Source organism: Cydia pomonella, chromosome 7 (assembly GCF_033807575.1).
Source record: "Cydia pomonella isolate Wapato2018A chromosome 7, ilCydPomo1, whole genome shotgun sequence".
NCBI classification, from domain to species: domain Eukaryota; kingdom Metazoa; phylum Arthropoda; class Insecta; order Lepidoptera; family Tortricidae; genus Cydia; species Cydia pomonella.
Genome location: NC_084709.1, coordinates 15,068,295 through 15,085,863, shown reverse-complemented (window position 1 = coordinate 15,085,863; position 17,569 = coordinate 15,068,295). Strand labels below are relative to the sequence as shown.

General features: G+C 35.8%; 2 protein-coding genes across 2 annotated transcripts; both read right to left on the bottom strand.

The window, feature by feature from the left end:
- Window positions 1–288: 288 nt before the first annotated feature.
- On the bottom strand, window positions 289–4,277 carry LOC133519928 (cuticle protein 21-like). Its single transcript, XM_061854139.1, has 4 exons — window positions 4,148–4,277; window positions 3,495–3,932; window positions 2,288–2,454; window positions 289–443 (listed from the first exon to the last, which is right to left on the bottom strand). The coding sequence occupies exons 1-4, from the start codon at window positions 4,157–4,159 to the stop codon at window positions 350–352; spliced, it is 711 nt and encodes a 236-aa protein (XP_061710123.1). The 5' UTR covers window positions 4,160–4,277; the 3' UTR covers window positions 289–349.
- Window positions 4,278–13,961: 9,684 nt separating this feature from the next.
- LOC133519948 (cuticle protein 19-like) lies at window positions 13,962–15,534 on the bottom strand. The gene is made up of 4 exons (XM_061854161.1): window positions 15,488–15,534; window positions 14,962–15,234; window positions 14,598–14,764; window positions 13,962–14,366 (listed from the first exon to the last, which is right to left on the bottom strand). The coding sequence occupies exons 1-4, from the start codon at window positions 15,497–15,499 to the stop codon at window positions 14,318–14,320; spliced, it is 501 nt and encodes a 166-aa protein (XP_061710145.1). The 5' UTR covers window positions 15,500–15,534; the 3' UTR covers window positions 13,962–14,317.
- Window positions 15,535–17,569: the final 2,035 nt, after the last annotated feature.

Below are 17,569 nucleotides of genomic sequence, written 5' to 3'. Positions count from 1 at the left end.
TAAGGGTGTGTCTGGCATTGGGGCCTGTTTACACATTGATTACTGTTTATTGCAATTTCATAAATTTGCTACGTGCAAGTCGCGTTAAGTGGCATGTATGACCTCACAGTAAACACTAATCATTGAGTAAGTAAACAGGCCGCATGCAAAGGGCAGCGACACTTATCCGTTTTGACCTTACCTATTTTTATAGCATGATAATTTAGGAGTTTTGGTGTCGCGGACGGCGTTCGGCAATTAACCTACCTAACAAAATAAAATTCGGGACATAAAACTGATAGTCATAAATGTGTATAAATAATAACAATATTTATTCAATACGTTAATAGTGCGTTAATGTGCAAGGTATTCAATGGTGGTACGCGTTGAGGGCGAGTCCATCGTGGTGGGCGGGCGCGTGCTCGTGCACGGTCGGCGCTGAGTTGTGCACGATGGCGTTAAAACTGGAACAAGAAAATAAAAAGCTTAAAAACTGTAACCCGACAAAGATTTCTGTTCATATATGCGATTATTACCTATCCTTTTTGAACTTTTCAAAGTAATTATTCTTAATAGTATTTCCTTTATAAAAAAAACTTTATTAGAAATGATGTGGCACACATTGACTGTCTCTAATTTAATACAGTACTTTTTTTTAATTTATCTTCCAAAATAAGTAGCGGCTCACAAGAAACACCTACGTACCAAATTTCATTAAAATATAGATTTGGAGTAAAATGAGATATGGAGCTGGGACATTACAGACGGGCGGACGGATAGATGGACTTGATTAAACTATAAAGGTTTCCTTGTTTTCAATTTTGGCCACGGAACCCTAAAAAGTAAAATCTATCTACAAAAATAAATTAAATAACACTGCAGTCGTCGTAGATGTTAAGGCTACGATGACCACATGTGAAGCATATTTCATAAATGTATTATAGAAACATAGAAGATGATTTACGTGTACAAATCACCGTCAAAGGTACCCGAGGCACTATAGTGTGTAGGTTAATTTCTGTAAGATCGTTCCACGTAGATATATGTATATTTATCTATTTAAGTATATAGTATTTTGCTATATAAAGTGATGATATGTTAGTACGGACACAATGAGATGAATCTTGCAGTCCATGCCATTGCAGTGTTTTAATTCGCTTGATAAAAAAAAACATGAACATAGGTCTAAAACGCACCTTAAAAATTTGTGACATATTTTTCACAAAAGCTAAAAATGTGCTTTTTTTATCGAACTCATCTACTTATTCCTTTTTTTTTAAACTTACTATAATACCCAATCAAAAACATGATATTATCCGCGATCCAACTCACGCACATCCGTCTCCTCGTGCTTACGCTCATTGAGAGTAAAGAGAAGTATCTGAACATTCTGAATCCACAGGGCCTTAAATCCAAATTGCAAAACTGCAACTGGGTAGTCTCATTGTATTTTTTGCAAATCGTCGACTGATTCAAGTTTGACTTAAAAGATACCTACGCATTTAAATATAACAACTACATAGGTACCAGACGTACCTAACTTACCTATTTCTAAAATATCTTCAATACAATACAATACAATACAATAATTTAGGCGTTACACATAATGCTGTCTGTCAGATCAAACGATATGACGTTATGAGATTAATCAATTTAAATCAGTACGTAGGTACGTAGGTACATATTTGTCGATTGAACCAAAACATATATTATTAACATTTGAGAAATTGGGTTTAATTTGCTTTGCGATGACAAAATAATACCCGAAGGGCATGTATTTTTCTCGGCGACTATTATCCGAGTGTAGTATGTCATAACTAATAATTGGGGACTCGTGGCCAACATCGTTCGCGGCTGATGTGCAATTGATCATTGTATGAGAAGCTCCCAGTGCAATTGAACACAGGATAGAAAACGTCAAATTGCAGTATTACTGCACAGTTTGGTGAGATACTATCAAAGTTATGGACCGAAACAACATTCGTATTTAGATAAGGAGATGTAAGAGATTCCGCTGTCAAACAAAAAGCAATTAGTCTCGCCAGCCTCATCTTGGCCTTAACACAGTGGCGATTTCTTTTATATAACACGGCAGATGCGTATGTGTAGCGTGCTCGATATGAATGGGATACATCTTATCTCTGCTTGAAAAAAAATAAGAATGATTATCTCTGAGCCTAGGTCACATTAGCTAATCTACCATCGCGTAGTAAGCTTTCAAACTTTTATTTGCATTGAACATCCGGTATGTGGTGAGTTTTTAGAATCTCTGCAAGTTATAGTCAGTTTACGTATTTTGTTGTTTTACCCATTGTGGTGATCGGCGGTGTATGTGACCTTGCGGATGGAGCCATTGGGCTGCAGCAGGGTGTACTCGCCCTTCACAACGTCACCGTCGCGGGTCTCGTGCTGGGACTTGTGGTCGCCGGTATGGGGGTCCTCCACTGAGTAGGCATATTCGTACTTAGCAGGACCCTGAAAACAAAAACTTTTAAAATATGACGAAAATTGAACTATGAAAATTGAAGTGTTATCTTTATCTGCCGGATTGTCGTAGACACGCAAATTGTGCCAATCTTATGAAAGCTTTTCTTCTCCGTCCATCATTTCAACAGTGATTAATTAACACTGATTCCAACCAATTTGATTTACGCAAATAGTGAGTAATATTATTTTACTACTAAGTGATGGAGTGTTTGATAAATAGATATTAATCCGAATCGCAGCATGATAGATTGTCGATGCAATGTTACAAAACTTTCTATAGTCTTAGAATGACAAGGAACTTACACAATAAACATTTAATTGGGTTGTACTAACTGATCTCATTTTTAATCATATTATTAGCTGAGTGTGCCTTTCACTTTCTTTATGATAGTATGTTTAGGTGCGTGTTTAGGCAATATTCTGCGTAAATGATCTAACGCCCCGATTCAAAAAAATCCTAAAGATACGATATGGAGTGTCAAAAGTGATGTTTTTGTTTGAAAAAACGTCACTTTTGACATTGACATATCTAAACCATATCTCTTCAAGTGGGTCTCTATTGTTTCCCATAAAGTTTTAAGTCATAATGTATTGTTTGTCCGCATTTTCGTTAGTCATAATTTGGTTTTTCTCAGAAACGCGTAACTTTTCAGGATTGCCATAAAACAAACCTAACCTAACCTAACCTATCTATAGGATAATCTAAGGAAATTCCTGAAAAGTTAACGGTTTCAGAGTTATGACTAATGATAATATGACTATCATTACATTATGACTTTCAATAATTATGTCAAACAAAGGGATCCGCTCTTCAAGTGGCATATGTCGTTTTTGAGTTATTGGAATTTTGATTTCAATTAATCAAATTTGAAATTTAAATGACATAATCGGTCGGGAGTCGATGGCCTACCACTCCAAGGGTTATCGTATCTTTAGCAAATGTTTGACGTATCTCAAAATTCAAATCGGGACGTACATATCTGACGAGACCGGAAGTGACTAAAACTTTAATTTTAAACCGAACTTACATGCTCTTCGATATGTTCGTGGTGGTCATGTCCTACGGCGATGGTTGCAACGGGAGCGACATGTTGTACGATGGGCGCGTGGTGGATCTGGGCTGTTTGGTGGAGGACGGGGGCGGCGTGGACAATAGGGGCAGCGTGGACCACGGGGGTAGCATGTACGGCATGGAACAAAGGAGTGCTGTGCTCATAGGAATGCTCCAGGTGGGAGCTCTGTTCAATAATTGCGGGGGAAGAGTGGATGAGAGGAGCAGAATGTTGGTAGATGGTGTGAGCGATGGGAGTCGCGTAGTGGCTGTCGTGGCTCTCTACGTGGTGAGATGGCTGGTCGTGGCGGACGATGCTCTGGGAGGAGACGGCGTGTCCGTGCCCGTGGTTATGGCCATCCTCCAGGATCAGGCCCGCGGAGCAAATCGCTACCAGGGCGCTAAAAATTGCGATCTGTGGATAATGTACATGATTTATATTAATAAGAATTACATCCCTCAGTTTCCTATCACAAGCTCTGTCCTTGAAAAAAATAAAAATAAGTTTTATAAGGGTGCGTTATGTTGTTAATATTGCCATCAATTATATTTTTTTTTATCATAGGTCTTGTCACAGTAAAATAGAAGAAAAAATAATTCAATATATAAAATTTAATTTATAATTCTCACTTTAGAGTACATGTTGGTGGTCTACCGAATTGGAGTCGATTGATAAGGTCCCTGCGGGGTGGTAGTTTTTATACTTCGGGCGCTGCTCGGGCGCAGGTCACCCGATACTCGAAACCGGCCCGACATGCGATTCCGCCGTATTCGATTACCTTTAGGTGTGTTACGTCATTGCATTGACATTTTTTAAGATTCTTTCAAGGTTACAGTAAAGCTCTGTCTTCAGGTCCTTTTACGAAACTCATGAATACCAAAATATTGATATTTAAACTATTTTTTTTATAAAAACAAGATTAAATTACTAACTAAACATATTTAGACTTAGAGAGCATTATAGTGGTAGTAGACAGGTAGTTTGACAAAATATTAGTAATTTAGTTCATTTAACATATAAATACAATTAAGAACGCGTATAGCACGTAAGTAGTAGCTTACTAAAGTGGGATTTAAATTAGGCAACACTATTAAGAGAAAAGAATAGCTTTGCGATCCTAACGAAATAACGGTACTTTTTCCATAAAATTTCCATTTAGGAAAAACCGGTTTGCACTAATTAAAACTTAACAAATCACTTTGATTTTGATGCTTCAGCATAAGACATTTTAGGTTTATAAGTTTCGCATTAAAAAAAGTTTGCTAATTCTGAAAAAAAAATTGTGTCAATAACATACAAAAAAATATGGAGAATGGAAAATATTTAGGAGTGGAAAAACATTTTTCCTTTTTGTATGGACGGGTACGTATACTTCCCTCTTAATTCTTACATATTAAGATATAATAATATTTATAAAATTATTTAATATAAATTTTATTATATATATATATTATTTATTAATTTAAGAACTAGGGAATACATTAGCAATAAAATTAATTACAAATTAAACTAAACCTAAACTAACCCATAAAAACTATTCCAACAACCCACCCCACATCGTTCCCGGCGGAAAGGTGCCCATTACGCTTGCCGCGTTTCCGCGTTGAACCGCGATGGACAACCTCTGCGCCAGGAACGTCCCGGAGCGGGGGTCGAGACCCCTCTCCTGCAATATAAATAATATTATAATTAAAGATAGATACGTAACAATCTGTGCTCGTAAGGTACTTACAGAAATGAGAACTTAATCTAAGATTGTTATATTAATTAGCCTTAGCCACGTCTAGCGTTACCGCCAGCCTTGCGGTCAGGAAGGTGCTAGAAAATCTATGATTAAGGTAACCACTGGTGTCCGTTTTCAGTTTTTGTTACTAATGACTGAATACTTAGACGTAAAACATTGTTAAAGTAGGGTTAAACAGCGGAAAGTATTTTGACGAGGTAATAGGCATCTTGAAAATTATAGGCATGCATCAAACTAGTAAATTATTTTAGGTTATGCTTGAGGTAATATTAATAAAATTTCTCAGCATATATTTGTTATATTTCATTAGTATAAATAACCTATCTATTTCCAAACAAGTACGTTATTTATTGCGCAAAATTTTCAATCTTCTTTCATTAGGTACCTACTCTTGATCAACAGTGTGCAGTATATGCATTTATATTTCTCTTATATTTGTTTTGAACAGGCTCTTAAATAGATAATATTTATATTCATTGTTGTAATAGCCATTGTTATTCAAATTAAATTAAATCTCTTACTGAAACCTAGAATATGAAACGGAACTTAAATTGGTACCTTATTTACTTTTGTTCAACATGTATCGAATGGATGTTTTTTTTCAGGGGTCTTAATCTTAATTTTAATAATTCAAAACGAAATAATTCAAAATTATACGGTCAAATAACATAAATAAATCATAAATCATCATCATAATCATAATATAATATCATAAATCAAAATCATACATCATTTTATTAAATATAAATTGTGATATACACCGTGGGGTCGAGTAACCAGAGAGATTTTAACCATGCATCCCTGAGGTCATAAGTAGCCAAATTTATATGACTTTTGGTCAAATTCAGCAGTTTTTTTGTGCGTGTCTGTGTGTGTTTCATGCAAACGACACGTTATTTCTTTTTATATATTGGTGAAAAAAAAAACATTAAAACGAATAAGTATTTTTTTATGTAGTTACAGATAAATACTGAGTGTTTCCATTAAAACTTTAATGTCTGTCAGTGGGTATATCTAAACCAAGTCACATAGGGCAGCATTGCAGCCAAACCTTTTCACTAAAATTGTCCTTATCTTTAAAACAAAACCGATTTCAGAAAACGTTGTATGACATTTTAGTTTCTAAATGCGGTCAAGAAGACACCTTTTAAACCTGTCGGGTTAAGCCCACTTAAATTAGGTGACTTTTACTCTAAATTCAAATAATTTTATTTTTTATTTTCAACAGAACATAAAAACATGACATTATAATCGAAAAAGTGTCACTGGGGGTAATGTTTAGTAACGACTAAGCACTAACGTGTCATTGCCCCTTGCCTTGCCCCTGTAACCTGTAAGCACGTTAGCAAACCGTGACTCATTTCTATGCATATAAGCTAAACTATTAGTATGGCTGGATTTAGAGTATTTAGGTTACAATCTCGACTGTTATGTTCTTGTTTCTTTAAAATAATTATCTAGCCTAAAAATAAGGGTTGTCTGATATACGTGTACACGTACAGTGTAAACTCCGCCGAAGAATATCAGCCGGCAAGAAAGTAGCGCTTTGGGTTGCACTGAGTGCTCCGGTAAACTGTTGCGCAATCAGGGCCTTGCTACACTTAGCTCATTATTTCGTTAAGTAAGATGAAGACTCACCTGATCCCTTGGATTTTCTTGGACTTGCTTCGGTAGTTTTATGACTTAAGCATGGTCAGACACAATGTATGCAATGTATTCAAATTTTATTTTATGTCATAGTATGAATTTTCTGAAATGATTTTTAGGCTTTAGACCCTAATCTGTAAACAAACGCCAATGTTTATTTTATGCGAGCAGTAAGCTCCCGTATTAGTAAAAAAGCAACTGCATCTGTATCGTGATAGTAATAAGATTTATATCTATGAAAGAATATGAGCTTTCGCCTACATTGAGGTGATCGATCGTCCTACATTACCAAAACATGTTATCTTATGACCTGTTACATAGATTTGAACCTTAATACTATCATTATACAGTTGCTTTTTAAACGACATAATTGATTTTACAAGTCCCTTCAACAGAAGCCGACCGCTCGCATAAAAGACACGATGGCTTTTGTTGAACAGATTAGTCTTACGCGTAAAAATCTTTTCAGAAAATCTATACTATAGGTCACCACAATAAATCCATAACTACCTATATTCTTAAAAAAAAACTAAGATAGGTGGATACCTCTAGGTTAAATTAGTGTATGATAACAATTGAAAGCCTCTTTTATTTTATAGTTGTAGTTGTTTATCATATCTGTCACGAATTAACGGAAAAAGGACTGATATCATTTAAAAAAAAAATCTTATACAATGACCTAAAAACGATTACATTCTGGTGAGTAATTTGGTAACGTATCCTTAAGTTTGGTAACCATTAATATATAATATAAGAAAAATTTGACCTATGCCGCCGTGGCCCAGGTGGCCGAGGGGCTTATACATCTGCCGCGATAGCAAAGGATGCTGGTTCGATTCCAGCTCTGAGCACTGGAGACCTTGGGCACTTTTCCTTCGTATAATTATAACATTTAGTTCGATCTTAATTTATTTGTGGTGTTTCTACCTGAAATAACACAAATTAAAATGTTACAAAAAATAATTTAATTTGTTTCTAATGGTTGAATTGGCAGCGCCATCTCTTTCGCTTACCGGGAATCACCTGAGTAAATTCGTTTAGGAGGCCAAACCATACTGTTCTACCTTAGAGATGGACAGGGGGCGCCATACGCCCGTAGGAAATTGCGTATTTATACTTAGAAAAACCTGCACCTGCCGCGATAGCAAAGGACGCTGGTTCGATTCCAGTTCCAGCCCTGGGGACTGAAGACCTTGGTCACTTTTTCTTCGTATATGACATTTATTTCGATTTATAATTTACATAGTATCTACTTGAAACAATACAAATTTAAATATTTTCAAATAATAAATTCTATTTGTTTCTAATTGAAATATGAAATACGTCTATAAATATTAATAATGCTCCAGTACCCGGTGTACCACCGGCCTGCGTCGCTCTGCATGCTTCCCCGCGACGTAACCGAACGTACGCGTGAACAGCTGCCTGCCGTGAAGGTCACACTACTTTGCACCCATTACTCACACGATTATAATACAAACGAAAATTATCTCAAAACTTGGGTTTTATGAAGCAAAATATAAAAACATCTTTTAGGACTTATGACACTTTGGTTCTGTAGTAATTATTGTGCGGTTTAATGAAACCTTGCTGCTGCGTCTTTGACTTATTTTAAAAATAAATGACATGTGAAAACGGAAGTGGTATATGAAGGCCAAGTAAAAGTAGCTCATATTTTCTTATGTTAGTTAATACATAGTTATTTGTAGTATTTCACCCATAAAATAACCTGATGCCAATCTCTACTTCTCTTTTTCTGTTCTCTGAGTAGGATTTAAGTTTATTTAGGGTTCAAATAAATATACAAAAAGTGAATTAGTAATTTAATTTAATTTTCTGCTACAGCTAATTCTGATAGATTTTTAATTATGAATATTAAGTCATCAGATAGCTTCTGTAATCACTGTCGGCAGAAACACTGAAATCAATAAAATTAACAGTTATGTCGATTCCTTGAATAACAGAAAAGTTTATTAAAACGGAAAGTTATTTGGAGTTCTTAGACATGCTTATTTAAGTACGCAAAGTAGGTAATTTACATTTTTTTTAATACTACGTCGGTGGAAACACGCATATGGTCCGTCTGATGGTAAGTAGTCTCCGTAGCCTATGGATGCCTGCAACTCCAGAGGTGTAACTTGCGCGTTGCCGACCCTAACACTCCGCACCCTCTTTGAGCTCTGGCAACCTTATGCACCAGCAGGAACACAACATTATGAGTAAGAGTAAGGTGGAGTTACTTTCCCAGTTTGGCTCTGCTCTAGATCTGGAACAGTTTCTGTTTTGATGTGTATTCTGAATTGTTTTTATCTCTGTTTATTGGTCTAGTTCCCTAAACCTAAAAAAATACGTTTTAAAATATACCCCAGCTTCTTGGTAAGTACCTTCCTAACGATACAATGTATAAAATATGCAGTTTCTGCGATAGTTGACAGTGTTGACACGCAACACGCAAGGTGCTAGCTGAGGATGTTGCGAAAATGTGCTCCGCTTGTCACCCTCTAGATTAGAGATCGTACCTTAATAGGTTGCTCGCGTCGCTTACGTCTTTCTTACCACATGGCTGTAGGTACTCTAACAAGCCGCGTAGGTTAGGAATTAAATACGATATAGGTGTCCAGGGTGAACGATACAGCTTTCGCATATTGCATTAGTGTATAAAGAGTTTACAACGGAATAGCCTGTGATTAATGGCGCAGATACACGGCGTCGATTCTGGGTCGTTCGGCACATCAAACAATGCCGGTTATGTAATAAGGCGTCGTTAAATGAATTTGTGAAAATTTAATTATTTTGTGTATTATGATAGCATTATACACATTTGAATATGCATTTAAACAGAAATGGGGGAGACCGGTTCTTCATAAAACGTAGTCCCCATATTTTCCTCTGTGGATACCATAGTTTCTCCGTTTGACTTTTTCGTTTTTTTTTATTACAATAGTTCACAAAAAATACAATCGCAGATGCACAGCTACACAGGTACATAATATATTAAATTGAATTAAAATATTTTCTATAATATCAATACTAGAAAAATGGGGACTACCTTTGTATGGAGAAGCGGTAGTCCACTATCGTCTTAATACAAATTCATATTTATTTTGCTCATAATAATACGTATGTGTGAAACATAAACCTACCTAAGTACTTATACTTACCAACCTAAACTTAAATAAAAGATTCATCTAATAACTTTAAATGAAATTTAATAACTTGGGTTTGGATTATACTAGATTTTAAACAAAACTCTCGGGGTATGATGTCAATACGGGACTTATTAAACATAAAAAGTTTCAATTGCATCAATTGCAAACCTTCCGATTTTAATCTTATCTAAAAAACCCCGATTTCCTCACTGTCTCAATCACTCACTGATGATCATCAAAATTCTTAGGGTACTTCCTGAAGTCCTAGGAAGATGAAATTTTGTATGTAAGCTAGTACACAAACAACAAAATTATCCTACAACATGAAACTTTAACCCTCCAACCCTTTTAACTAGGGGATTGAATTTTGTATGGGGCTTTCAAATGTTGATGCTAGAGGTCTGAAAATTGATAAAGGTACTTCTTGTTATAAATAATTTAATACATATTTCAGGATTTTAGTTAATCACCCCCCATCCTTTAAATTAGGGGATGGAAGTTTGAATGGGGTTCCTATACAAACTTAATTTCATGCTACATAAAATGAATGAGATGAAAAGATAGAGAGTGGGGTATGACAACAGGCAATTCAGCCACATATTTTGATTAAGGTGTAGAATTTGGCTCTATTTTAGATCTGATAACTTTTTAACAATGCGAGCCATATGGTCTTGTCTTGGCAATATCTGACATGAAAATGTTTTTGGTGGGATTATATATTTTTTACTTCTTTTAGTTAGCTGATCTTCCCAATTATATTTCTTCCAATGAGATATAACGGTAACTTTTCTTTATGTGCATTATATCGCGATGCGTCTAACCTTGCCTCCGTGACTGATTCGTATCAAAGCTGCCGCTCACGCAATATCAAATGCATTCAAACGAATTCCAATGTCATTGTTGTATTACTTAATTGCTTAATTGAGACCCTTGGTCTTTTGCCAAGGAGATATGTGAGCATTTAGTAAATTGTTTTTATTGGTTTTACCATTTATAAGAAAATAAAGGCTGGACGTGTTGTAAGTATAAAAAAGGATGTCGACATAAAAATAAAATATGTATAAGGGCCTGAATCACAAGATTGATAATGTACCAATTAAAGTATGCAGATATAGGTTATTGCGTTCGATATACTGATGAATAAGCAATGCAAGAGTTAAATGCATAATTTCGTAAATCAAATTAAATTACCAGTTGAATTTAATTCACAGTTTAGTAGCTATGAGATAACAGTAATAACTGTTAAAATCATTGCTGTAAGCAAGTCAACAACACTTCAACTTAAAGGTACTATCATTGGGTTCACTTCGCTACCTATAGTTATGGGTCATAAAGCCTAATTACAAGCTTTTATTTAACTTGCCCTGTTAGTATGTATGTGTGGGTCAAATCTTGGAAGCTAAATTTGACCCACTTTCCGATTTCCGATTGATCATATGTCGGGTGACAATTCAATATTATGGTAGGTACCATCGAGCTGATCTGATGATGGAGATAGGAGGTAGCCATAGGAACTGTGTGATGAAACAACGCAACCTAATTGTGTTTGTGATTTTTAGAATTGTCTCGATGAATATGTGATGATGAAATTGTGATTGTTCCTATTTAGTTTAAGCCTGTTATTATTATCAAAAATGTTTTAGTATTAGTAACCTATTAGAAAACCAAAACTTCAGCGTAGGATGTAATTCAAGTTAGTATTGTTTTCAATCTGACTCCACAACACAGGCATAGCCTAGTGTGGCAGTCATAGGTTAAGGAAATCTTGTAAAAAATTTTGGTAAATAAACTATTTTTATTGTTATTTTTATTTATTTTATTTATTTATATTAGTTGCCTGTGGCCCTGTGGGAAGAAAAATACAGTCAGCGATAAAAGCTTCAACTAAAAATGATATTTTTAGAAAAAATCTTATTATGTATGCACACATCAAGCAGTCAATTGTCAATTCGAGTAACAAGTTTAGTTTTAAAATTTGCATGATTTAATGGTTTTATTAAGGTTTAATTATTTTGCATATTTGTTCACTCGTACACTACATAAATTTAGTGAATATTTTCTGCGGGCCTAGCCAAGATGCCAATCATACATCGACAAACACCAAACGAAAAATAAAAATGTATCAGGATAACAGATAGTACGAAAAGTCACGTGATAATCTCCATACATTATTTAACTTTCGATGTATTATACTTAAAAACGTATCACATATACAATTGTTTACACACATAAGTAAATAATTCAAAACTAAACCACGAACTAGATTAAATATTAAAAAAAAAACTTCACCAAAGTCTCGCCTCTGGAATGGAGCCAAGGATGCTGGCGGCGTTGCCCCTTTGCACCACCAGACTTTTATGCTGGGCAAAGAAAGAGCCCGCTGTATGGTCGCCCAAGATACCTATTAGTCGGACCGACACCTCTTTTATGTTTTTTTTTTCTGTCAGTCGACCATGGGCCCAGTGTTTCTATTGCAAGCGCCGCAGAGTTTCGATTGGCATTTTCTATCTACGATTGTCAGCTGGCTAGCAGAGCAGGCCAATTCGAACATGCACCTGACATCAAACCGATATTTGAATGATATTGTAATCATATGAGTTAGGTGTTATTCGCGCGTTCATTTCGCTCAAACTACTTCGGATTTGTATTAGTGCGAGTGAGATTCCCGCGCAAATGGCAGCTTAATGTCAGTGATCAATAAAAAAAAAATTGTTCGTAAGCAGTTCTAAAAAAGTTTATATAATGCAATGATCAGCGAGAAAACATAATATATAGCCAAACACCGCACATTTTGCGGGCATTTTTCGGGCACGTTAGTTAGTAACGTTTGCAAATTAAATAATTTTTAGAGTTGTCAGAATGAGGTATTTGTAATTAGTATTTGTATCCTGGTATATAATCAAAATTACGCATGATTTTAATTAGTGATTCATATAATTTTTTTTTGGTTAGGTATAATATTAAAAAATACGAAATATGTTTTTACCGTATTTTTATTTCCTAAATGTTACATACCGAGTAAATTATCAATGTGCGAAACTTCTAAAAACTACATATTACATTTACGTGAAAGTTACTCCATATAAAAATGTACTATCAAATTAATGTCATTCGCCGCGAGAGATATAACAAATTAAAATTATGCGTACGGTGTATGTACAGCACAATTTAAATATATGAAATGAGGCCTGTGCCCAGCAGTGAACTTCTCACTGCCAGGCTCTAATGTTGGTCTTGATAAAATGAATTTTACGAATGAGGGTTAAGAGCTACCCCACACTAGGGTCTCCCGAGCGTCGGCGTCTAGTGTACTACGGCTGCTGCTCGACGCAACATTGACGCAACTGCGCAGCAACGCCAGTTTCCATAGCGCTGACTAGATGTCGACGGTCAAAAGACGCTAGTGTCGGGTGGCCCTAAACTGATTTTCAAAGAAAGCAGCCCTAATTTTTCACTTCATGTAGGTATTTTTAAGGATTGGCCGCTTATAGAATAAAACCTCAAACGAAGAAGTACGAGTCGGAGGTGTTCAGTATAGTTTTTCCCATGTAGACAACTAGATATTTACAGTTATTACCACATTTAACGTTAATTAGTTCCTAGTATATCGGAGTGATCTCGATTGCGGAATGTCGAAATATTGTAATCTAGTAAAGGTAGTTAATGCATAGTTTCACTACAGCAGAGCCGGCGCGGGTTCGCGGCTTTCACTCCTTATTTTGGTTCGCACATTGTATGTTAATGCGTTACTGATATGCATTTTGGATGCGATCTGATAGTTCCCACGCTCCGGTGCACTGTAATTTCAATTAGCTGCATTGTTAAAGTGCGGGATTTGTCCTTAGTCTTAAGAAATAGACGCGTTCTTGTAACAGATCGTGTTGAAAGAAGAAATAAAATTACTCAATTTTATCAACATGATTTTTATTTGCTACATTTTGACTAATATACAACAAGTATCTATTTACAGAAGCATCAAATAACTAAATAGATATTACAAAGCGATAACCAGAACTAGAAGAATGTTCTAACAGTTTAGTACTACAAAGTATAACACTAAGAGTAATAAGGGCGTTTCTGTAGATATGCGGTTACTCTTTGTAAATCATTTGCTACAAGGTAACATAATACGAAATTTCGTAACAAAATATGATACGCACTAATGGAAATGAGAACATATGGAAGACTTAGGGACTGGACTTAGCGACCAAACTACAACACATTAACTCTAATATCACAGATTGGGTACACGGGCCTTCTTAATGATGATGGATGACCGGCGGGGTGTTGTGCACCACGGCGTTGAATCTGCCGAGAAACAAAGCATGTTTTAACAAAGTAACTATACAAACTGAGTTCACATACACACGTATTCATACAAAATGCGATAACGTTAACAATAACAAATTGCACCGTCTGAAACAAATAAATGCACGGGATATTCTCACAGCTGTCTGCACTTGAACCACTTTTACCATAATTATAATAATTAACAAAATGACACTTGCAAATATTGAAATAATTATATCATATTTTTACCCATTGTGGTGGTCAGCGGTGTAGGTGACCTTGCGGAAGGAGCCATCAGGCTGCAGCAGAGAGTACTCTCCCTTCACGACATCACCATCACGGGTTTCATGCTGGGATTTGTGGTCGCCGGTGTGGGGATCCTCAACGGAGTACGAGTATCCGTATTTAGGATGAGCCTGCAATAAAAAATCATAACTTAATTTGACAAAGACTAGATTATTAAAATAAACAGTTTCAATTTTTTTTTATTGACTCTATGTGCTAGTTTACGCAGTACACACTTTTTTTTATGTCTGAATAAATATCGACGAGCCCATATAGAGGAAGCTGCTCGTACTTAGTTTTTATTTAAGTAGATGAAATAAGAACTTACGTATTCATCAACATAGTGTTCCTCCTCGTGGTGAGCAGGAGCGGCGTGGATGGCATGAACGGGAGCGGCATGGACAGCGGGGGCTTCATGGATGGCATGGATCGGGGCAGCATGGATGGCGGGAGCGGCATGGTAAGCGGGCGCGGCTTGGACGTAGTGCACCGGGGTCTGGTGGTGCTGTTCGTGGTGCACGATATTCTGGTGTGACACCGCCGGGGCATGGTGCAAGAGACCAGCCTGGCACACCGCCACCAAACCGCACAAGGCTACGATCTGATACAAAAACAATCGGTTTTACAATGGTGTTACTATTGGATGTTAAGATAAATTAGAATTAATAAAACACTAAGATGTTAATAAATGTGGTATATTGATTTCTTATATCTCAGATATCCCTTAAGTACTTAAGTTTTTTTGTAAGTAAAGGAATTAATCTGAATTCCCAACTAAGAAATATTTAAAATATATTATTCCTCTAAGCGAATGTCCTATGCGTAAGTTACGTAATTTATGAACGCGAGCTTACTTTGGAGAACATTTTGCTCTGAATTCAAACGCCGGTACCTGACTGGTATAGCTCAGATAGAACACTCTTTTTATATAACAAACAAAACATAAAAGTGGTGGAGGGGCTCTATTCCCTGAGATATCGGATCGGATCACAGCAATGGCCGCGTTGCCAATCTGCTCACTTTAAAGGATGTCGCAACGTGATATGGCTATAGTATGAACAGAAAAATGAACAGTGAGAGGCTGATCAAGCCGATAACAATACCTTTTTTATTTTTTATGTGGAAGTTTTGTCCATGATGTATTATAAAAATATTATAGGTACTGATAATTATTTATTGTTTTAGGGTTCTAACTTATTGTTTTATATGAACAAAATCTAGAAAAAGTAAATAAATTAAAAACACACACATACTAAAAAAAATCTTAGTATCTATTTAAAATTATTCTTATAAAATATATTTTATTAAAACCTCAAATTAATTGCAAGTGCCATAAAAATCTGCACAAAAAATAATGTATGTATGTAGATATAGGCCTACGGTTTAACTGAGTCGGTAAGAAGTTATTATGTTAAGCTAGGGACTAGTTAAAGGCATTGCTGCATTCTGCATTAAGCCGATTTGGATAATATTACGATACAGACTGCACCAGCATTACAGCCGCAGTATTGCAGGGCGACATTACTGCAGGAAAGATCAAATTTAATAAACCTAATGGTGCTCCCAAATTGGCTGTTATGAAATGTTATATATCATCGTGTGACAGGGAAAACAATAAATTACGAGTACTATCAATACTATCATGATATCCCTGTCACACGATGTTGTGTTAAGCAACAGGCATTTACAATATTTTATAACCAATGTGGGAGCGACATAACGTGTCTCTATATAAGCACCTTTTTTTCGTTTCCTGCAGCATTGCAGTCGGCAGTATTAAAATAAATATATAAATAATTTTTTTACACAAATTCACTAAGTCCCACAGTAAGCTCAACAAGGCTTCCATTGTAGGTAATTAGACAACGATATATATGTATATAGTATTATAAATAATTAAATACATAGAAACCACCCACGACCCAAGAACAAATATCCGTGCTCATCACACAAATAAATGCCTTTAGCAGGATTTGAACCCGGGACCATTGGTTTCATAGGCAGGATCACTTCCCACTAGGCTAGACCGGTCGTCAAAATAAAATGTTATATAACATCGTGTGACAGGGATAACATTACAAATTACTACCTATCAATATTATCATGATGTCCCTGTCAAACGATGTTATATAACATATACACCGTGTTTTTATTGAATTCCGTTAACTTCGGTGAATGAGTAAGTACCTACGTTTAAGGAAACTAAATTTATTTTAAAGTAATTTTCAAGATTTTTTTTTATTTTGTTTGAATTTTTAATAAAAAGTAATTAAATGTTGCATATAGCGTTGTTGTAACATAGGCATTACATTTAATTCAACCAAACAATTGAAAACTATCACATATCAATGACATTTCAAACATCGATCGTCCTAGATAGTACTTACGCTTAGTAGCAAATGTATTAACTCGTACTAAACACTAATAGCTGCCTAGTTATATGACATTTGCGGTAGCAATGGCGCGCTGCATTAGTGCAGCAGGATTACTGGTGTAGTCTGAACCCGAATGGTACCTTTATTAAGAACATTGCCGAACTTGAGTGCACTTGATTTTATGATTATTAGTTGTTACAACCGCTTTACGTCATTATATACGATATACATAACCTGCCTGCCTGCGACTTATCTCTCTGGAAGTCGTTAAAGTACCTACCTAATCTAGCTAGGTACTGTCGCCATCAGATATATCGGAGCGGCCAGGGTGCTAACAAATATCTGAACACGCCTGTATTGTAAAGGTGCTAGAGCGCACTCTACGTGTTGTTCAGATATTTTTGAGTACCTCGGCAGCTCCGATATATCTAATGGCGACTGTACCTAAGAGCTAAAGTTTATTCAGCTGATTATGTATGCTTGTGCAACAAATATCAAAATGTAGAAACTTCCGCCTCTACAATATTGACGCGGATATTAGGATTAAGCTATCGTGTATAG